At 48.2% G+C, this 23,553-nt stretch overlaps 1 protein-coding gene across 1 annotated transcript; it reads left to right on the top strand.

Annotated features, from left to right (window-relative positions):
- The first annotated feature begins 1,318 nt into the window (after positions 1 to 1,318).
- LOC116370013 (transmembrane anterior posterior transformation protein 1 homolog) lies at positions 1,319 to 23,067 on the top strand. Its single transcript, XM_031819649.1, has 7 exons — positions 1,319 to 1,537; positions 3,563 to 3,693; positions 7,203 to 7,321; positions 14,489 to 14,651; positions 17,236 to 17,359; positions 22,553 to 22,650; positions 22,932 to 23,067. The coding sequence occupies exons 1-7, from the start codon at positions 1,357 to 1,359 to the stop codon at positions 23,019 to 23,021; spliced, it is 906 nt and encodes a 301-aa protein (XP_031675509.1). The 5' UTR covers positions 1,319 to 1,356; the 3' UTR covers positions 23,022 to 23,067.
- The last annotated feature ends 486 nt before the right edge of the window (positions 23,068 to 23,553 follow it).

The raw sequence follows: 23,553 nt of genomic DNA, 5'->3' as shown, positions 1-23,553 counted from the left end.
CTCTCACACCCAAACACCTCTCTGCAGCTGCCAACACAACCTCTATTTCCTGAGTCTTACGTTCCATCCCTGCAGTACAGTTGATAACTATTGTTATAAATGCTGAAGATCCAACTTTACTGAAACATATATCACTTGTTGGTTTATATCTCTGTTCTGGTACAGATCTACTACTCACACCCCTCCTCTCAGGATCCCTCCCTCTGTTCTGGTACAGATCTACTACACCCCTCCTCTCAGGATCCCTCCCTCTGTTCTGGTACAGATCTACTACACCCCTCCTCTCAGGATCCCTCTCTCTGTTCTGGTACAGATCTACTACACCCCTCCTCTCAGGACCCCTCCCTCTGTGCTGGTACAGATCTACTACACCCCTCCTCTCAGGATCCCTCCCTCTGTTCTGGTACAGATCTACTACACCCCTCCTCTCAGGATCCCTCCCTCTGTTCTGGTACAGATCTACTACACCAGTCCTCACAGGATCCCTCCCCCTTGACCCATCTTCCTCTACTTTCTTCACTGCCTCAGCAAATGACAACTTCTGCTCTACTCTAACCCTGGAAACCTCAACCTGCCTCTCTCTCACACGGGACACTTCTGATCCCCAGTCCCATGGGCACCCCTACAGTTAACACATACCATTACTTTCCCAATGCTACACATTCCTTTGTCTCATACCCTTCTGCACACTTCTTACACCTCGGAACCTCCCTCCGACTCACTGCTGCCACAGTGTCGTGACGTTGCATTAGTTAATGTGACGACTGTTGTTCATCGAATGTTTAAAGTTGCTAATTAACAAACCATATCACTTTTTTCCCCAGACATTTTTAACTGACTCAAGCTCACCATCTTCCTCCCTCTCTTAGACCTCCTCTGCCTCTCTTTTCCCCTCCGTATGCCAAGTATATGTCTCCTTATTTATTTATGGATTTATTTAACCTTTATTTAACTAGTACAACAGTACATCCCACTTATAATGCAGCTGCTTCATCTTGATGTTATTCTTTGTCAAAAGCCACGACACTTTTCCATATCAAACCAGCCCCGCTCTTCTAACCACCATCCCCGTCTCTGCAAAAGCTCTCCACAAAATGTCACGTCTCAATGGGGCTTCCCATGTTAAGATAGCCTTTTGTCTACTAGAGGCCTCTATCCTTCTCTATGGTGTCTGACTTCAGGTAGACACACAGTATATGTTTATGTTAACATAGCCTTTTGTCTACTGGAGGCCTCTATCCTTCTCTATGGTGTCTGACTTCAGGTAGACAAACAGTATATGCGTGTTTCTGGCGCTACGTGGTGACGGAGCCACGTAAGTGACGCGCCTGTCTGTCAGCCGAGCCGTAGAACAAGATGGCGGACTCCTTAGCAGCGGCTCAGGGAGAGGAGAACGAACCGGAGAAAGAAGGCAAGGAGAGACGGATGGAGGGAGGTAGTGAGAGCCGGGGGTCGAAGGAGACCTCCGAGGTGACGGAGACGCTGGGGTTTTACGACAAGAAGAAAGTCCAGAAGGACAAGAAACGGAGTCTGTCTGGTGAGTACTGAACCAGAACCTCTGAGGAGAGGAGAGCTCTCTGGTCTCGTTTCAAGCCCAGGTACTGGTTCAGGTGAGTACCAACGGAGCCCCGTCCACAAACACAGCCGGGTAGCTGGTGTGGCCATTTGATCAAATACTAAATTAATTACGGATTTCAGCATCCAAACAATAGTATGTAGTTAGTTACACAGCCAGTCAGCCAGATAACGGTGGTGGGGATGGTATTAGTAATAATAGTGGTAGTAGCAGTAATAGTAATAGTAGTAGTAGTAGCAGTAGCAGTGGTAGTAGCAGTAGCAATAGTAGCAGTGGTAGTAGTAGCAGTAATAGTAGCAGTGGTAGTAGTAGCAGTGGTAGCAGTAATAGTAGCAGTAGCAGTAATAGTAGCAGTAGCAGTAATAGTAGTAGTAGCAGTAATAGTAGCAGTAATAGTAGCAGTAATAGTAGCAGTGGTAGTAGCAGTAATGGTAATAGTAGCAGTAATAGTAGCAGTTGTGGTAGTAGCAGTTGTGGTAGTAGCAGTTGTGGTAGTAGCAGTTGTGGTAGTAGCAGTAATAGTAATAGTAGCAGTAATAGTAGCAGTTGTGGTAGTAGCAGTAATAGTAGCAATAGTAACAGTAATAATAGTAATAGCTAGTTAACAGAACACAGCCAGCTAGCTAGTAGCTAACGTAAGTTACTTAATGCAGGGTTACAGCTAGCCAGCTAACTAGTTTGTTGTAGCTAGCTCCTAGACAGATTGAGGAGCAGTGTAGACAGATGTAGATGGAGGGATTGAGGTGCAGTGTGGAGAGATTGAGGAGCAGTATGTATATATTGAGGTGCAGTGTGGACAGATTGAGGTGCAGTGTGGACAGATTGAGGTGCAGTATGTATATATTGAGGTGCAGTATGTATATATTGAGGAGCAGTGTAGACAGATTGAGGTGCAGTATGTATATATTGAGGTGCAGTGTGGACAGATTGAGGAGCAGTGTGGACAGATGTAGATGGAGGGATTGAGGTGCAGTGTGGAGAGATTGAGGTGCAGTATGTATATATTGAGGTGCAGTGTGGACAGATTGAGGTGCAGTGTGGACAGATTGAGGAGCAGTGTAGACAGATTGAGGTGCAGTATGTATATATTGAGGTGCAGTATGTATATATTGAGGTGCCGTGTGGACAGATTTAGATGGAGGGATTGAGGTGCAGTATGTATATATTGAGGTGCCGTGTGGACAGATTTAGATGGACAGATTGAGGTGCAGTATGTATATATTGAGGTGCAGTGTGGACAGATTGAGGAGCAGTGTGGACAGATGTAGATGGAGGGATTGAGGTGCAGTGTGGACAGATGTAGATGGAGGGATTGAGGTGCAGTGTGGACAGATGTAGATGGAGGGATTGAGGTTTATTTTTTTATTTCACCTTTATTTAACCAGGTAGGCTAGTTGAGAACAAGTTCTCATTTACAACTGCGACCTGGCCAAGATAAAGCATAGCAGTGTGAGCAGACAACAAAGAGTTACACATGGAGTAAACAATTAACAAGTCAATAACACAGTAGAAACCAAAGGGGGAGTCTATATACAATGTGTGCAAAAGGCATGAGGAGGTAGGCAAATAATTACAATTTTGCAGATTAACACTGGAGTGATGAATGATCAGATGGTCATGTACAGGTAGAGATATTGGTGAGCAGAAAAGAGCAGAAAAGTAAATAAATAAAAACAGTATGGGGATGAGGTAGGTGAAAAAGGGTGGACAGATGTAGATGGAGGGATTGAGGAGCAGTGTGTATATATTGAGGTGCAGTGTGTATATATTGAGGTGCAGTGTGGACAGCTGTAGATGGAGGGATTGAGGTGCAGTGTGGACAGATTGAGGTGCAGTGTGGACAGATTGAGGTGCAGTGTGGACACCTGTAGATGGAGGGATTGAGGTGCAGTATGTATATATTGAGGTGCAGTGTGGACAGATTGAGGTGCAGTGTGGACAGATTTAGATGGAGGGATTGATATGCATGTGTGTGTGTGTGTGTAGATCTGTCCCTAGCGAGGTTCATGGGGGCGGAGCTGACCCGAGGATACTTCCTGGAACACAATGAGGCTAAATACACAGAAAGACGAGAGAGGGTCTATACCTGCCTCCGGATCCCCAAGGAACTAGAGAAGGTACACACACACACACACAACCTTGGTTGAGGTTGACCGACTCTTTAGCTCTTCCTCACCCTCCTCCCGCTCTTCCTCCTCCCGATCTTCCTCCTCTTCCTCCCCCTCCTCCCCGCTCCCACAGACAACTAAATTACTGTCAAACACTCATGGTTTATTTACAAACACACTGTAAAGGGGGGCAGGAAAAGGGGCTGAGCTGGACCCAAGGAAAGAAACAAATACCCCTAAACTAGCCTACTTCAATACAGCTAACTGACTAACCAAACACACCCCTAAGCTAGACTAGCCTACTTCAATACAGCTAACTAACTAACTAACCAAACACACCCCTAAGCCTGGGTCAGCCTACTTCAATACAGCTAACTAACTAACTAACTAACCAAACACACCCCTAAACTAGACTAGCCTACTACTATACAGCTAACTAACTAACCAAACACACCCCTAAGCTAGACTAGCCTACTACAATACAGCTAACTAACCAAACACACCCCTAAACTAGACTAGCCTACTTCAATACAGCTAACTAACTAACCAAACACACCCCTAAGCTAGACTAGCCTACTTCAATACAGCTAACTAACTAACCAAACACACCCCTAAACTAGACTACTACTATACAGCTAACTAACTAACCAAACACACCCCTAAGCTAGACTAGCCTACTTCAATACAGCTAACTAACTAACCAAACACACCCCTAAACTAGACTAGCCTACTACAATACAGCTAACTAACCAAACACACCCCTAAGCTAGACTAGCCTACTACAATACAGCTAACTAACTAACCAAACACACCCCTAAGCTAGACTAGCCTACTTCAATACAGCTAACTAACTAACCAAACACACCCCTAAACTAGACTAGCCTACTACAATACAGCTAACTAACCAAACACACCCCTAAGCTAGACTAGCCTACTTCAATACAGCTAACTAACTAACCAAACACACCCCTAAACTAGACTACTACTATACAGCTAACTAACTAACCAAACACACCCCTAAGCTAGACTAGCCTACTTCAATACAGCTAACTAACTAACCAAACACACCCCTAAACTAGACTAGCCTACTACAATACAGCTAACTAACCAAACACACCCCTAAGCTAGACTAGCCTACTACAATACAGCTAACTAACTAACTAACCAAACACACCCCTAAGCTAGACTAGCCTACCTCAATACAACTAACTAACTAACCAAACACACCCCTAAGCTAGACTAGCCTACCTCAATACAACTAACTAACTAACCAAACACACCCCTAAGCTAGACTAGCCTACTTCAATACAGCGAACTAACTAACCAAACATACAGCGGGTGGTCCGTCCAGTTCTACCTAGTGTTCTTAGACAACGTAGTCCTACGGGTGGTGTATGCCCAGGGGCAACTTGGCTTGGTTCCCCCTTTTCCCACCATCAAACACCATAACCAAAACAATACTCACAGGTGGGGACAAAGTGATATGGAGGTGCTCTAACAAAAGACAACTCCATAAACAGAGATAGAGAGACACAGTAGGAGAGAGAGAGAGACACAGTAGGAGAGGGTGAAACACAGAGAGATCGAGCTTCAGAGGAAACATGGGACAGGGTTTTTAAACCAAGGGGATGTGACAGGGTAATGGAAATAGGAGGTGTCTCTTCTGATTGATGATTGATTGGTGACTGATTGGGGAGTGATGATTGCCACCTGTGAGGAGAGAAGGAGAGAAAAGAACACACAGGATACCTGTATCTGTAACACTCCCCCTCTTCCTCCTCCTGCTCTTCTCCGCCTGCTCCTCCCGCCCTTCCTCCTCCCGCCATTCCTCCTCCCACTCTTCCTGCCCCCTCCTCCCACTCTTCCTGCCCCCTCCTCCCACTCTTCCTGCCCCCTCCTCCCACTCTTCCTGCCCCCTCCTCCCTCTCTTTCTGCCCCCTCCTCCCTCTCTTCCTGCCCCCTCCTCCCTCTCTTCCTGCCCCCTCCTCCCACTCTTCTTGCCCCCTCCTCCCTCTCTTCCTGCCCCCTACTCCCACTCTTCCTGCCCCCTCCTCTTACTCTTCCTGCCCCCTCCTCTTACTCTTCCTGCCCCTCCTCCCACTCTTCCTGCCCCCTCCTCTCACTCTTCCTGCCCCCTCCTCTTACTCTTCCTGCCCCCTCCTCTTACTCTTCCTGCCCCCTCCTCCCACTCTTCCTGCCCCCTACTCCCACTCTTCCTGCCCCCTACTCCCACTCTTCCTGCCCCCTCCTCTTACTCTTCCTGCCCCCTCCTCCCACTCTTCCTGCCCCCTACTCCCACTCTTCCTGCCCCCTCCTCTCACTTTTCCTGCCCCCTCCTCCCACTCTTCCTGCCCCCTCCTCCCACTCTTCCTGCCCCCTCCTCCCACTCTTCCTGCCCCCTCCTCCCACTCTTCCTGCCCCCTCCTCTTACTCTTCCTGCCCCCTCCTCTTACTCTTCCTGCCCCCTCCTCCCACTCTTCCTGCCCCCTCCTCCCTCTCTTCCTGCCCCCTCCTCCCTCTCTTCCTGCCCCCTCCTCCCTCTCTTCCTGCCCCCTCCTCCCACTCTTCCTGCCCCCTCCTCCCTCTCTTCCTGCCCCCTCCTCCCACTCTTCCTGCCCCCTCCTCCCTCTCTTCCTGCCCCCTCCTCCCTCTCTTCCTGCCCCCTCCTCCCTCTCTTCCTGCCCTCTCCTCTCACTCTCTTATCTCTCTCTCGCCATCTCTCAATGAAATGTCAATTCAATGGGGCGTTATTGGCACGGGAAACGTGTTTACATTTACCAAGGCAAGTGAAATAAACAGTCACCGTAGTGAACTAAATCTCTGTCTCTCTGTGTAGTTGATGCTGTAAGTGAAATAAACAGTCACCGTAGTGAACTAAATCTCTGTCTCTCTGTGTAGTTGATGCTGTAAGTGATATAAACAGTCACCGTAGTGAACTAAATCTCTGTCTCTCTGTGTAGTTGATGCTGTAAGTGAAATAAACAGTCACCGTAGTGAACTAAATCTCTGTCTCTCTGTGTAGTTGATGCTGTAAGTGATATAAACAGTCACCGTAGTGAACTAAATCTCTGTCTCTCTGTGTAGTTGATGCTGTAAGTGATATAAACAGTCACCGTAGTGAACTAAATCTCTGTCTCTCTGTGTAGTTGATGCTGTAAGTGATATAAACAGTCACCGTAGTGAACTAAATCTCTGTCTCTCTGTGTAGTTGATGCTGTAAGTGAAATAAACAGTCACCGTAGTGAACTAAATCTCTGTCTCTCTGTGTAGTTGATGCTGTAAGTGATATAAACAGTCACCGTAGTGAACTAAATCTCTGTCTCTCTGTGTAGTTGATGCTGTAAGTGATATAAACAGTCACCGTAGTGAACTAAATCTCTGTCTCTCTGTGTAGTTGATGCTGTAAGTGATATAAACAGTCACCGTAGTGAACTAAATCTCTGTCTCTCTGTGTAGTTGATGCTATAAGTGATATAAACAGTCACCGTAGTGAACTAAATCTCTGTCTCTCTGTGTAGTTGATGCTGTTTGGGTTCTTCCTGTGTCTGGATGCCTTCCTGTACGTCTTCACCCTGCTGCCTCTCAGAGTTCTATTGGCCCTCGTCCACCTACTGACCCTACCCTGCTGTGGTCTGAGGTAACACACCTACACACACCTCATCAGACTACTGACCCTACCCTGCTGTGGTCTGAGGTAACACACCTACACACACCTCATCAGACTACTGACCCTACCCTGCTGTGGTCTGAGGTAACACACCTACACACACCTCATCAGACTACTGACCCTACCCTGCTGTGGTCTGAGGTAACACACCTACACACACCTCATCAGACTACTGACCCTACCCTGCTGTGGTCTGAGGTACCACACCTACACACACCTCATCAGACTACTGACCCTACCCTGCTGTGGTCTGAGGTACCACCTACACACACCTCGTCCACCTACTGACCCTGCCCTGCTGTGGTCTGAGGTAACACACCTACACACACCTCATCAGACTACTGACCCTACCCTGCTGTGGTCTGAGGTAACACACCTACACACACCTCATCAGACTACTGACCCTACCCTGCTGTGGTCTGAGGTAACACACCTACACACACCTCATCAGACTACTGACCCTACCCTGCTGTGGTCTGAGGTAACACACCTACACACACCTCATCAGACTACTGACCCTACCCTGCTGTGGTCTGAGGTACCACCTACACACACCTCATCAGACTACTGACCCTACCCTGCTGTGGTCTGAGGTAACACACCTACACACACCTCATCAGACTACTGACCCTACACTGCTGTGGTCTGAGGTAACACACCTAGACACACGTCATCAGACTAGTGACCCTACCCTGCTGTGGTCTGAGGTAAAACATATACACACACCTCATCAGACTACTGACCCTACCCTGCTGTGGTCTGAGGTAACACACCTACACACACCTCATCAGACTACTGACCCTACCCTGCTGTGGTCTGAGGTAACACACCTACACACACCTCATCAGACTACTGACCCTACCCTGCTGTGGTCTGAGGTAACACACCTACACACACCTCATCAGACTACTGACCCTACCCTGCTGTGGTCTGAGGTAACACACCTACACACACCTCATCAGACTACTGACCCTACCCTGCTGTGGTCTGAGGTACCACACCTACACACACCTCATCAGACTACTGACCCTACCCTGCTGTGGTCTGAGGTACCACCTACACACACCTCGTCCACCTACTGACCCTGCCCTGCTGTGGTCTGAGGTAACACACCTACACACACCTCATCAGACTACTGACCCTACCCTGCTGTGGTCTGAGGTAACACATATACACACACCTCATCAGACTACTGACCCTGCCCTGCTGTGGTCTGAGGTACCACCTACACACACCTCATCAGACTACTGACCCTACCCTGCTGTGGTCTGAGGTAACACACCTACACACACCTCATCAGACTACTGACCCTACCCTGCTGTGGTCTGAGGTAACACACCTACACACACCTCATCAGACTACTGACCCTACCCTGCTGTGGTCTGAGGTAACACACCTACACACACCTCATCAGACTACTGACCCTACCCTGCTGTGGTCTGAGGTAACACACCTACACACACCTCATCAGACTACTGACCCTACACTGCTGTGGTCTGAGGTAACACACCTAGACACACGTCATCAGACTAGTGACCCTACCCTGCTGTGGTCTGAGGTAAAACATATACACACACCTCATCAGACTACTGACCCTACCCTGCTGTGGTCTGAGGTAACACACCTACACACACCTCATCAGACTACTGACCCTACCCTGCTGTGGTCTGAGGTAACACACCTACACACACCTCATCAGACTACTGACCCTACCCTGCTGTGGTCTGAGGTAACACACCTACACACACCTCATCAGACTACTGACCCTACCCTGCTGTGGTCTGAGGTAACACACCTACACACACCTCATCAGACTACTGACCCTACCCTGCTGTGGTCTGAGGTACCACACCTACACACACCTCATCAGACTACTGACCCTACCCTGCTGTGGTCTGAGGTACCACCTACACACACCTCGTCCACCTACTGACCCTGCCCTGCTGTGGTCTGAGGTAACACACCTACACACACCTCATCAGACTACTGACCCTACCCTGCTGTGGTCTGAGGTAACACATATACACACACCTCATCAGACTACTGACCCTGCCCTGCTGTGGTCTGAGGTACCACCTACACACACCTCATCAGACTACTGACCCTACCCTGCTGTGGTCTGAGGTAACACACCTACACACACCTCATCAGACTACTGACCCTACCCTGCTGTGGTCTGAGGTAACACACCTACACACACCTCATCAGACTACTGACCCTACCCTGCTGTGGTCTGAGGTAACACACCTACACACACCTCATCAGACTACTGACCCTACCCTGCTGTGGTCTGAGGTAACACACCTACACACACCTCATCAGACTACTGACCCTACCCTGCTGTGGTCTGAGGTACCACACCTACACACACCTCATCAGACTACTGACCCTACCCTGCTGTGGTCTGAGGTACCACCTACACACACCTCGTCCACCTACTGACCCTGCCCTGCTGTGGTCTGAGGTAACACACCTACACACACCTCATCAGACTACTGACCCTACCCTGCTGTGGTCTGAGGTAACACACCTACACACACCTCATCAGACTACTGACCCTACCCTGCTGTGGTCTGAGGTAACACACCTACACACACCTCATCAGACTACTGACCCTACCCTGCTGTGGTCTGAGGTAACACACCTACACACACCTCATCAGACTACTGACCCTACCCTGCTGTGGTCTGAGGTACCACCTACACACACCTCATCAGACTACTGACCCTACCCTGCTGTGGTCTGAGGTAACACACCTACACACACCTCATCAGACTACTGACCCTACCCTGCTGTGGTCTGAGGTAACACACCTACACACACCTCATCAGACTACTGACCCTACCCTGCTGTGGTCTGAGGTAAAACATATACACACACCTCATCAGACTACTGACCCTACCCTGCTGTGGTCTGAGGTAACACACCTACACACACCTCATCAGACTACTGACCCTACCCTGCTGTGGTCTGAGGTAACACACCTACACACACCTCATCAGACTACTGACCCTACCCTGCTGTGGTCTGAGGTAACACACCTACACACACCTCATCAGACTACTGACCCTACCCTGCTGTGGTCTGAGGTAACACACCTACACACACCTCATCAGACTACTGACCCTACCCTGCTGTGGTCTGAGGTACCACACCTACACACACCTCATCAGACTACTGACCCTACCCTGCTGTGGTCTGAGGTACCACCTACACACACCTCGTCCACCTACTGACCCTGCCCTGCTGTGGTCTGAGGTAACACACCTACACACACCTCATCAGACTACTGACCCTACCCTGCTGTGGTCTGAGGTAACACATATACACACACCTCATCAGACTACTGACCCTGCCCTGCTGTGGTCTGAGGTACCACCTACACACACCTCATCAGACTACTGACCCTACCCTGCTGTGGTCTGAGGTAACACACCTACACACACCTCATCAGACTACTGACCCTACCCTGCTGTGGTCTGAGGTAACACACCTACACACACCTCATCAGACTACTGACCCTACCCTGCTGTGGTCTGAGGTAACACCTACACACACCTCATCAGATTACTGACCCTACCCTGCTGTGGTCTGAGGTAACACACCTACACACACCTCATCAGACTACTGACCCTACCCTGCTGTGGTCTGAGGTAACACACCTACACACACCTCATCAGACTACTGACCCTACCCTGCTGTGGTCTGAGGTAACACACCTACACACACCTCATCAGACTACTGACCCTACCCTGCTGTGGTCTGAGGTAACACACCTACACACACCTCATCAGACTACTGACCCTACCCTGCTGTGGTCTGAGGTAACACACCTACACACACCTCATCAGACTACTGACCCTACCCTGCTGTGGTCTGAGGTAACACACCTACACACACCTCATCAGACTACTGACCCTACCCTGCTGTGGTCTGAGGTAACACCTACACACACCTCATCAGACTACTGACCCTACCCTGCTGTGGTCTGAGGTACCACCTACACACACCTCATCAGACTACTGACCCTACCCTGCTGTGGTCTGAGGTAACACACATACACACACCTCATCAGACTACTGACCCTACCCTGCTGCGGTCTGAGGTACCACCTACACACACCTCATCAGACTACTGACCCTACCCTGCTGTGGTCTGAGGTACCACCTACACACACCTCATCAGACTACTGACCCTACCCTGCTGTGGTCTGAGGTAACACACCTCATCAGACTACTGACCCTACCCTGCTGTGGTCTGAGGTACCACACCTACACACACCTCATCAGACTACTGACCCTGCCCTGCTGTGGTCTGAGGTAACACACCTACACACACCTCATCAGACTACTGACCCTACCCTGCTGTGGTCTGAGGTAACACACCTACACACACCTCATCAGACTACTGACCCTACCCTGCTGTGGTCTGAGGTACCACCTACACACACCTCATCAGACTACTGACCCTACCCTGCTGTGGTCTGAGGTAACACACCTCATCAGACTACTGACCCTACCCTAGAATGGACCTGATGCCACTCAGCATTAAAGATGTACATCAAGCTGTCTCACTACAGAAACAGGAGATAGACTAGTGTCCTGTCCAGGGGGTGTCCTGTACATCATGCTGTCTCACTACAGAAACAGGAGGTAGACTAGTGTCCTGTCCTGTCCAGGGGGTGTCCTGTACATCAAGCTGTCTCACTACAGAAACAGGAGGTAGACTAGTGTCCTGTCCAGGGGGTGTCCTGTACATCAAGCTGTCTCACTACAGAAACAGGAGATAGACTAGTGTCCTGTCCAGGGGGTGTCCTGTACATCATGCTGTCTCACTACAGAAACAGGAGGTAGACTAGTGTCCTGTCCTGTCCAGGGGGTGTCCTGTACATCAAGCTGTCTCACTACAGAAACAGGAGGTAGACTAGTGTCCTGTCCTGTCCAGGGGGTGTCCTGTACATCAAGCTGTCTCACTACAGAAACAGGAGGTAGACTAGTGTCCTGTCCAAGGGGTGTCCTGTACATCAAGCTGTCTCACTACAGAAACAGGAGGTAGACTAGTGTCCTGTCCTGTCCAGGGGGTGTCCTGTACATCAAGCTGTCTCACTTCAGAAACAGGAGGTAGACTAGTGTCCTGTCCTGTCCAGGGGGTGTCCTGTACATCAAGCTGTCTCACTACAGAAACAGGAGGTAGACTAGTGTCCTGTCCTGTCCAGGGGGTGTCCTGTACATCAAGCTGTCTCACTACAGAAACAGGAGGTAGACTAGTGTCCTGTCCAGGGGGTGTCCTGTACATCAAGCTGTCTCACTTCAGAAACAGGAGATAAACTAGTGTCCTGTCCTGTCCAGGGGGTGTCCTGTACATCAAGCTGTCTGACCACAGTGGGTCTCCTCTCCTCCAGCCCAGGTCTGTGATGTGATGAAGGGTTTCATCATGCTAACTCTTCTCTCTCTCCTCCCCTCCACAGTGGGTCTCCTCTCCTCCAGCCAGCCCAGGTCTGTGATGTGATGAAGGGTTTCATCATGCTAACTCTTCTCTCTCTCCTCCCCTCCACAGTGGGTCTCCTCTCCTCCAGCCCAGGTCTGTGATGAAGGGTTTCATCATGCTAACTCTTCTCTCTCTCCTCCCCTCCACAGTGGGTCTCCTCTCCTCCAGCCCAGGTCTGTGATGAAGGGTTTCATCATGCTAACTCTTCTCTCTCTCCTCCCCTCCACAGTGGGTCTCCTCTCCTCCAGCCCAGGTCTGTGATGTGATGAAGGGTTTCATCATGCTAACTCTTCTCTCTCTCCTCCCCTCCACAGTGGGTCTCCTCTCCTCCTCAGGTCTGTGATGAAGGGTTTCATCATGCTAACTCTTCTCTCTCTCCTCCCCTCCACAGTGGGTCTCCTCTCCTCCAGCCCAGGTCTGTGTTGAAGGGTTTCATCATGCTAACTCTTCTCTCTCTCCTCCCCTCCACAGTGGGTCTCCTCTCCTCCAGCCCAGGTCTGTGATGTGTTGAAGGGTTTCATCATGCTAACTCTTCTCTCTCTCCTCCCCTCCACAGTGGGTCTCCTCTCCTCCAGCCCAGGTCTGTGATGTGATGAAGGGTTTCATCATGCTAACTCTTCTCTCTCTCCTCCCCTCCACAGTGGGTCTCCTCTCCTCCTCAGGTCTGTGATGAAGGGTTTCATCATGCTAACTCTTCTCTCTCTCCTCCCCTCCACAGTGGGTCTCCTCTCCTCCAGCCCAGGTCTGTGTTGAAGGGTTTCATCATGCTAACTCTTCTCTCTCTCCTCCCCTCCACAGTGGGTCTCTCCTCCTCCAGCCCAGGTCTGTGATGTGATGCAGGGTGTCATCATGCTAACTCTTCTCTCTCTCCTCCCCTCCACAGTGGGTCTCCTCTCCTCCAGCCCAGGTCTGTGATGTGATGAAGGGTTTCATCATGCTAACTCTTCTCTCTCTCCTCCCCTCCACAGTGGGTCTCCTCTCCTCCAGCCAGCCCAGGTCTGTGTTGAAGGGTTTCATCATGCTAACTCTTCTCTCTCTCCTCCCCTCCACAGTGGGTCTCCTCTCCTCCAGCCCAGGTCTGTGATGTGTTGAAGGGTTTCATCATGCTAACTCTTCTCTCTCTCCTCCCCTCCACAGTGGGTCTCCTCCAGCCAGCCCAGGTCTGTGATGAAGGGTTTCATCATGCTAACTCTTCTCTCTCTCCTCCCCTCCACAGTGGGTCTCCTCTCCTCCAGCCCAGGTCTGTGATGTGTTGAAGGGTTTCATCATGCTAACTCTTCTCTCTCTCCTCCCCTCCACAGTGGGTCTCCTCTCCTCCTCCAGCCCAGGTCTGTGATGTGATGAAGGGTTTCATCATGCTAACTCTTCTCTCTCTCGTCCCCTCCACAGTGGGTCTCCTCTCCTCCAGCCCAGGTCTGTGATGTGTTGAAGGGTTTCATCATGCTAACTCTTCTCTCTCTCCTCCCCTCCACAGTGGGTCTCCTCTCCTCCTCCAGCCCAGGTCTGTGATGTGATGAAGGGTTTCATCATGCTAACTCTTCTCTCTCTCCTCCCCTCCACAGTGGGTCTCCTCTCCTCCTCCAGCCCAGGTCTGTGATGTGATGAAGGGTTTCATCATGCTAACTCTTCTCTCTCTCGTCCCCTCCACAGTGGGTCTCCTCTCCTCCAGCCAGCCCAGGTCTGTGATGTGATGAAGGGTTTCATCGTGGTGTTATGTTACGTCATGATGAGCTACGTGGATTACAGCATGATGTATCACCTGATCAGAGGACAGTCTGTCATCAAACTCTATATTATCTACAACATGCTGGAGGTAACACACTGAGACTACAGCATGATGTATCAACTGATCAGAGGACAGTCTGTCATCAATCTAGTACCTGCAGCTTTAAATACCTCACCTGTACCTGCAGCTTTTAATACCTCACCTGTACCTGCAGCTTTTAATACCTCACCTGTACCTGCAGCTTTTAATACCTCACCTGTACCTGTACCTGCAGCTTTTAATACCTCACCTGTACCTGTACCTGCAGCTTTTAATACCTCACCTGTACCTGCAGCTTTTAATACCTCACCTGTACCTGCAGCTTTTAATACCTCACCTGTACCTGTACCTGCAGCTTTAATACCTCACCTGTACCTGTACCTGCAGCTTTTAATACCTCACCTGTACCTGCAGCTTTTAATACCTCACCTGTACCTGCGCTTTATACCTCACCTGTACCTGTACCTGTACCTGCAGCTTTTAATACCTCACCTGTACCTGTACCTGCAGCTTTTAATACCTCACCTCTACCTGCAGCTTTTAATACCTCACCTGTACCTGTACCTGCAGCTTTTAATACCTCACCTGTACCTGCAGCTTTTAATACCTCACCTGTACCTGCAGCTTTTAATACCTCACCTGTACCTGCAGCTTTTAATACCTCACCTGTACCTGTACCTGCAGCTTTTAATACCTCACCTCTACCTGCAGCTTTTAATACCTCACCTCTACCTGCAGCTTTTAATACCTCACCTCTACCTGCAGCTTTTAATACCTCACCTCTACCTGCAGCTTTTAATACCTCACCTCTACCTGCAGCTTTTAATACCTCACCTCTACCTGCAGCTTTTAATACCTCACCTCTACCTGCAGCTTTTAATACCTCACCTCTACCTGCAGCTTTTAATACCTCACCTGTACCTGTACCTGCAGCTTTTAATACCTCACCTGTACCTGTACCTGCAGCTTTTAATACCTCACCTCTACCTGCAGCTTTTAATACCTCACCTGTACCTGTACCTGCAGCTTTTAATACCTCACCTGTACCTGCAGCTTTTAATACCTCACCTGTACCTGCAGCTTTTAATACCTCACCTGTACCTGCAGCTTTTAATACCTCACCTGTACCTGTACCTGCAGCTTTTAATACCTCACCTGTACCTGTACCTGCAGCTTTTAATACCTCACCTGTACCTGCAGCTTTTAATACCTCACCTGTACCTGTACCTGTACCTGCAGCTTTTAATACCTCACCTGTACCTGTACCTGCAGCTTTTAATACCTCACCTCTACCTGCAGCTTTTAATACCTCACCTGTACCTGTACCTGCAGCTTTTAATACCTCACCTCTACCTGCAGCTTTTAATACCTCACCTGTACCTGTAGATTTTAATACCTCACCTCTACCTGCAGCTTTTAATACCTCACCTGTACCTGTAGATTTTAATACCTCACCTCTACCTGCAGCTTTTAATACCTCACCTGTACCTGCAGCTTTTAATACCTCACCTGTACCTGTACCTGCAGCTTTTAATACCTCACCTGTACCTGTACCTGCAGCTTTTAATACCTCACCTCTACCTGCAGCTTTTAATACCTCACCTGTACCTGTACCTGCAGCTTTTAATACCTCACCTGTACCTGCAGCTTTTAATACCTCACCTGTACCCTGCAGCTTTTAATACCTCACCTGTACCTGCAGCTTTTAATACCTCACCTGTACCTGTACCTGCAGCTTTTAATACCTCACCTGTACCTGTACCTGCAGCTTTTAATACCTCACCTGTACCTGCAGCTTTTAATACCTCACCTGTACCTGTACCTGTACCTGCCAGCTTTTAATACCTCACCTGTACCTGTACCTGCAGCTTTTAATACCTCACCTCTACCTGCAGCTTTTAATACCTCACCTGTACCTGTACCTGCAGCTTTTAATACCTCACCTCTACCTGCAGCTTTTAATACCTCACCTGTACCTGTAGATTTTAATACCTCACCTCTACCTGCAGCTTTAATACCTCACCTGTACCTGTAGATTTTAATACCTCACCTCTACCTGCAGCTTTTAATACCTCACCTGTACCTGCAGCTTTTAATACCTCACCTGAACCTGCAGCTTTTAATACCTCACCTGAACCTGCAGCTTTTAATACCTCACCTGTACCTGTACCTGCAGCTTTTAATACCTCACCTGAACCTGCAGCTTTTAATACCTCACCTGTACCTGCATCTTTAAATACCTCACCTGTACCTGCAGCTTTTAATACCTCACCTGTACCTGCAGCTTTTAATACCTCACCTGAACCTGCAGCTTTTAATACCTCACCTGAACCTGCAGCTTTTAATACCTCACCTGAACCTGCAGCTTTTAATACCTCACCTGAACCTGCAGCTTTTAATACCTCACCTGAACCTGCAGCTTTTAATACCTCACCTGAACCTGCAGCTTTTAATACCTCACCTGTACCTGCAGCTTTTAATACCTCACCTGAACCTGCAGCTTTTAATACCTCACCTGAACCTGCAGCTTTTAATACCTCACCTGTACCTGCAGCTTTTAATACCTCACCTGTACCTGCAGCTTTTAATACCTCACCTGTGTGTGTGTGTGTTCCCTGCAGGTTGCAGACAGGTGTTCTCTTCGTTTGGTCAGGACATTCTGGACGCTCTCTACTGGACTGCTACAGAACCTAAAGAGAAGAAGAGAGCTCATATAGGAGTTGTTCCCCACTTCCTCATGGCTGTTCTATATGTCTGTATCCTTACTGAACCTAAAGAGAAGAAGAGAGCTCATATAGGAGTTGTTCCCCACTTCCTCGTGGCTGTTCTATATGTCTGTATCCTTACTGAACCTAAAGAGGAGAAGAGAGCTCATATAGGAGTTGTTCCTCACTTCCTGTCTGTATCCTTACTGAACCTAAAGAGGAGAAGAGAGCTCATATAGGAGTTGTTCCTCACTTCCTGTCTGTATCCTTACTGAACCTAAAGAGGAGAAGAGAGCTCATAGGAGTTGTTCCTCTTCCTGTCTGTATCCTTACTGAACCTAAAGGGAAGAAGAGAGCTCATATAGGAGTTGTTCCTCACTTCCTGTCTGTATCCTTACTGAACCTAAAGAGGAGAAGAGAGCTCATATAGGAGTTGTTCCTCACTTCCTGTCTGTATCCTTACTGAACCTAAAGAGAAGAAGAGAGCTCATATAGGAGTTGTTCCTCACTTCCTGTCTATATCCTTACTGAACCTAAAGAGGAGAAGAGAGCTCATATAGGAGTTGTTCCTCTTCCTGTCTGTATCCTTACTGAACCTAAAGAGAAGAAGAGAGCTCATATAGGAGTTGTTCCTCACTACCTGTCTGTATCCTTACTGAACCTAAAGAGGAGAAGAGAGCTCATATAGGAGTTGTTCCTCACTTCCTGTCTGTATCCTTACTGAACCTAAAGAGGAGAAGAGAGCTCATATAGGAGTTGTTCCTCACTTCCTGTCTGTATCCTTACTGAACCTAAAGAGAAGAAGAGAGCTCATATAGGAGTTGTTCCTCACTTCCTGTCTGTATCCTTACTGAACCTAAAGAGAAGAAGAGAGCTCATATAGGAGTTGTTCCTCACTTCCTGTCTGTATCCTTACTGAACCTAAAGAGGAGAAGAGAGCTCATATAGGAGTTGTTCCTCACTTCCTGTCTGTATCCTTACTGAACCTAAAGAGGAGAAGAGAGCTCATATAGGAGTTGTTCCTCACTTCCTGTCTGTATCCTTACTGAACCTAAAGAGGAGAAGAGAGCTCATATAGGAGTTGTTCCTCACTTCCTGTCTGTATCCTTACTGAACCTAAAGAGGAGAAGAGAGCTCATATAGGAGTTGTTCCTCACTTCCTGTCTGTATCCTTACTGAACCTAAAGAGGAGAAGAGAGCTCATATAGGAGTTGTTCCTCACTTCCTGTCTGTATCCTTACTGAACCTAAAGAGAAGAAGAGAGCTCATATAGGAGTTGTTCCTCACTTCCTGTCTGTATCCTTACTGAACCTAAAGAGGAGAAGAGAGCTCATATAGGAGTTGTTCCTCACTTCCTGTCTGTATCCTTACTGAACCTAAAGAGAAGAAGAGAGCTCATATAGGAGTTGTTCCTCTTCCTGTCTGTATCCTTACTGAACCTAAAGAGGAGAAGAGAGCTCATATAGGAGTTGTTCCTCACTTCCTGTCTGTATCCTTACTGAACCTAAAGAGGAAAAGAGAGCTCATATAGGAGTTGTTCCTCTTCCTGTCTGTATCCTTACTGAACCTAAAGAGGAGAAGAGAGCTCATATAGGAGTTGTTCCTCACTTCCTTTCTGTATCCTTACTGAACCTAAAGAGGAGAAGAGAGCTCATATAGGAGTTGTTCCTCACTTCCTGTCTGTATCCTTACTGAACCTAAAGAGGAGAAGAGAGCTCATATAGGAGTTGTTCCTCACTTCCTGTCTGTATCCTTACTGAACCTAAAGAGGAAAAGAGAGCTCATATAGGAGTTGTTCCTCTTCCTGTCTGTATCCTTACTGAACCTAAAGAGGAGAAGAGAGCTCATATAGGAGTTGTTCCTCACTTCCTGTCTGTATCCTTACTGAACCTAAAGAGGAGAAGAGAGCTCATATAGGAGTTGTTCCTCACTTCCTGTCTGTATCCTTACTGAACCTAAAGAGGAGAAGAGAGCTCATATAGGAGTTGTTCCTCACTTCCTGTCTGTATCCTTACTGAACCTAAAGAGGAGAAGAGAGCTCATATAGGAGTTGTTCCTCACTTCCTGTCTGTATCCTTACTGAACCTAAAGAGGAGAAGAGAGCTCATATAGGAGTTGTTCCTCACTTCCTGTCTGTATCCTTACTGAACCTAAAGAGGAGAAGAGAGCTCATATAGGAGTTGTTCCTCACTTCCTGTCTGTATCCTTACTGAACCTAAAGAGGAGAAGAGAGCTCATATAGGAGTTGTTCCTCACTTCCTGTCTGTATCCTTACTGAACCTAAAGAGGAGAAGAGAGCTCATATAGGAGTTGTTCCTCACTTCCTGTCTGTATCCTTACTGAACCTAAAGAGGAGAAGAGAGCTCATATAGGAGTTGTTCCTCACTTCCTGTCTGTATCCTTACTGAACCTAAAGAGGAGAAGAGAGCTCATATAGGAGTTGTTCCTCACTTCCTGTCTGTATCCTTACTGAACCTAAAGAGGAGAAGAGAGCTCATATAGGAGTTGTTCCTCACTTCCTGTCTGTATCCTTACTGAACCTAAAGAGGAGAAGAGAGCTCATATAGGAGTTGTTCCTCACTTCCTGTCTGTATCCTTACTGAACCTAAAGAGGAGAAGAGAGCTCATATAGGAGTTGTTCCTCACTTCCTGTCTGTATCCTTACTGAACCTAAAGAGGAGAAGAGAGCTCATATAGGAGTTGTTCCTCACTTCCTGTCTGTATCCTTACCTACTTAACCTAACGAGAAGAAGAGACGGCGGCAGGGTAGCCTAGTGGTTAGAGCGGTGGACTAGCAACTGGAAGGTTGCGAGTTCAAACCCCCGAGCTGACAAGGTACAAATCTGTCGTTCTGCCCCTGAACAGGCAGTTAACCCACTGTTCCTAGGCCGTCATTGAAAATAAGAATATGTTCTTAACTGACTTGCCTAGTAAAATAAAGGTCAAATAAAATTAAAATAAATATAGGAGTTGTTCCTCACTTCCTCATGGGGTGTGTATTATCAGATTGTTTTCCTGTGTGTGTAGTCAGGTTGTGTTGGTGTGTGCAGTCAGGTTGTGTTGGTGTGTATCAGGCTGTTTTCCTGTGTGTGCAGTCAGGTTGTGTTGGTGTGTATCAGGCTGTTTTCCTGTGTGTGTAGTCAGGTTGTGTTGGTGTGTATCAGGCTGTTTTCCTGTGTGTGTAGTCAGGTTGTGTTGGTGTGTATCAGACTGTTTTCCTGTGTGTGCAGTCAGGTTGTGTTGGTGTGTATCAGGCTGTTTTCCTGTGTGTGTAGTCAGGTTGTGTTGGTGTGTATTATCAGATTGTTTTCCTGTGTGTGTAGTCAGGTTGTGTTGGTGTGTATTATCAGATTGTTTTCCTGTGTGTGTAGTCAGGTTGTGTTGGTGTGTGCAGTCAGGTTGTGTTGGTGTGTATCAGGCTGTTTTCCTGTGTGTGTAGTCAGGTTGTGTTGGTGTGTATCAGGCTGTTTTCCTGTGTGTGTAGTCAGGTTGTGTTGGTGTGTGTATCAGGCTGTTTTCCTGTGTGTGTAGTCAGGTTGTGTTGGTGTGTATCAGGCTGTTTTCCTGTGTGTGTAGTCAGGTTGTGTTGGTGTGTGTAGTCAGGTTGTGTTGGTGTGTATCAGGCTGTTTTCCTGTGTGTGTAGTCAGGTTGTGTTGGTGTGTGTATCAGGCTGTTTTCCTGTGTGTGTAGTCAGGTTGTGTTGGTGTGTGTATCAGGCTGTTTTCCTGTGTGTGTAGTCAGGTTGTGTTGGTGTGTATCTGGCTGTTTTCCTGTGTGTGTAGTCAGGTTGTGTTGGTGTGTGCAGTCAGGTTGTGTTGGTGTGTATCAGGCTGTTTTCCTGTGTGTGTAGTCAGGTTGTGTTGGTGTGTATCAGGCTGTTTTCCTGTGTGTGTAGTCAGGTTGTGTTGGTGTGTGTAGTCAGGTTGTGTTGGTGTGTATCAGATTGTTTTCCTGTGTGTGTAGTCAGGTTGTGTTGGTGTGTGTAGTCAGGTTGTGTTGGTGTGTATCAGGCTGTTTTCCTGTGTGTGTAGTCAGGTTGCGTTGGTGTGTGTAGTCAGGTTGTGTTGGTGTGTATCAGGCTGTTTTCCTGTGTGTGTAGTCAGGTTGTGTTGGTGTGTGTATCAGGCTGTTTTCCTGTGTGTGTAGTCAGGTTGTGTTGGTGTGTATTATCAGATTGTTTTCCTGTGTGTGCAGTCAGGTTGTGTTGGTGTGTATCAGGCTGTTTTCCTGTGTGTGCAGTCAGGTTGTGTTGGTGTGTATCAGGCTGTTTTCCTGTGTGTGCAGTCAGGTTGTGTTGGTGTGTATCAGGCTGTTTTCCTGTGTGTGTAGTCAGGTTGTGTTGGTGTGTATCAGGCTGTTTTCCTGTGTGTGTAGTCAGGTTGTGTTGGTGTGTATCAGGCTGTTTTCCTGTGTGTGTAGTCAGGTTGTGTTGGTGTGTGTATCAGGCTGGTTTTCCTGTGTGTGTAGTCAGGTTGTGTTGGTGTGTATCAGGCTGTTTTCCTGTGTGTGTAGTCAGGTTGTGTTGGTGTGTGCAGTCAGGTTGTGTTGGTGTGTATCAGGCTGTTTTCCTGTGTGTGTAGTCAGGTTGTGTTGGTGTGTGTATCAGGCTGTTTTCCTGTGTGTGTAGTCAGGTTGTGTTGGTGTGTATCAGGCTGTTTTCCTGTGTGTGTAGTCAGGTTGTGTTGGTGTGTGCAGTCAGGTTGTGTTGGTGTGTATCAGGCTGTTTTCCTGTGTGTGTAGTCAGGTTGTGTTGGTGTGTATCAGGCTGTTTTCCTGTGTGTGTAGTCAGGTTGTGTTGGTGTGTGTAGTCAGGTTGTGTTGGTGTGTATCAGATTGTTTTCCTGTGTGTGTAGTCAGGTTGTGTTGGTGTGTGTAGTCAGGTTGTGTTGGTGTGTATCAGGCTGTTTCCTGTGTGTGTAGTCAGGTTGCGTTGGTGTGTGTAGTCAGGTTGTGTTGGTGTGTATCAGGCTGTTTTCCTGTGTGTGTAGTCAGGTTGTGTTGGTGTGTGTATCAGGCTGTTTTCCTGTGTGTGTAGTCAGGTTGTGTTGGTGTGTATCAGGCTGTTTTCCTGTGTGTGTAGTCAGGTTGTGTTGGTGTGTGCAGTCAGGTTGTGTTGGTGTGTATCAGGCTGTTTTCCTGTGTGTGTAGTCAGGTTGTGTTGGTGTGTGTATCAGGCTGTTTTCCTGTGTGTGTAGTCAGGTTGTGTTGGTGTGTATCAGGCTGTTTTCCTGAGTGTGTGTCAGTTCTTCATGCTATCCTCATCATGGTTCAGGCCACTACTCTGAACGTTGCCTTCAACTCTCACAACAAGTCTCTACTCACCATCATGATGTCTAACAATGTGAGTCCACACACACACACACACACACTGAGAGACATACACACACTGAGACACACACCCAGATCAGTGACTGTTGTGTTTCTCTGTAACACACTGAGACACACACCCAGATCAGTGACTGTTGTGTTTCTCTGTAACACCCTGAGACACCCACCCAGATCAGTGACTGTTGTGTTTCTCTGTAACACCCTGAGACACCCACCCAGATCAGTGACCGTTGTGTTTCTCTGAGACACACTGAGACACCCACCCAGATCAGTGACTGTTGTGTTTCTCTGTAGTTCGTGGAGATCAAAGGAAGTGTGTTTAAGAAGTTTGAGAAGAACAACCTCTTTCAGATGTCTAACAGTGGTGAGTACAGCTACCCCTGACCTCTGACCCCTTGGCGCCCTTCTGACCCCCTGACGCTTCTGTATGACCCCTGACCTCTGACCTCTAACCCTGGTGGTCTTATTCTGCCATTAAAAACATTTTTTATTCCATCTTTATTTCCGTGATTGAGGTAAATATAACAGTAATGTCTGCTCTTCTATCTCTCTCTCCCTCCATCACTCTCTCTCTCCCTCCATCACCCTCTCTCTCCCTCCATTAACCCTCTCTCTCCTCCCTCACCCTCTCTCTCCCTCCATCACCCTCGTCTCTCCCTCCATCACCCTCTCTCTCCCTCCATCACCCTCTCCTCTCCCTCCATCACCCTCTCTCTCTCTCCATCACCTATTTCTCCTCTCTCCTCTTCTCCCTCACTCCTCTCTCTCTCTCCATCACACTCTCTCTCTATTACCTCCCCTCTTCCCAATCTCTCTCTTCCTCTCTCTCCCTCACCCCCTCTCTCTCCCCTCCTCCTCCTCCCCACACCCCCTCTCTCTCCCCTCCTCCCTTCTTCCCCTCACCCCCTCTTTCTCC

Source organism: Oncorhynchus kisutch, unplaced genomic scaffold (genome assembly GCF_002021735.2).
Source record: "Oncorhynchus kisutch isolate 150728-3 unplaced genomic scaffold, Okis_V2 scaffold2404, whole genome shotgun sequence".
NCBI lineage: Eukaryota > Metazoa > Chordata > Actinopteri > Salmoniformes > Salmonidae > Oncorhynchus > Oncorhynchus kisutch.
The sequence above is the reverse complement of the archived record's forward strand: the minus strand, read 5'-3'. Positions and strand labels throughout refer to the sequence as shown.

Bases quoted from the DNA above. Each gene is read 5' to 3' on its own strand.
- LOC116370013 (XM_031819649.1), top strand. From the start codon at position 1,357: ATGGCGGACTCCTTAGCAGCGGCTCAGGGAGAGGAGAACGAACCGGAG. The intron at 14,652-17,235 runs GTAACACACTGA...GGTTGCAGACAG, and splicing joins TTATCTACAACATGCTGGAG to GTGTTCTCTTCGTTTGGTCA. The intron at 22,651-22,931 runs GTGAGTCCACAC...GTTTCTCTGTAG, and splicing joins CCATCATGATGTCTAACAAT to TTCGTGGAGATCAAAGGAAG.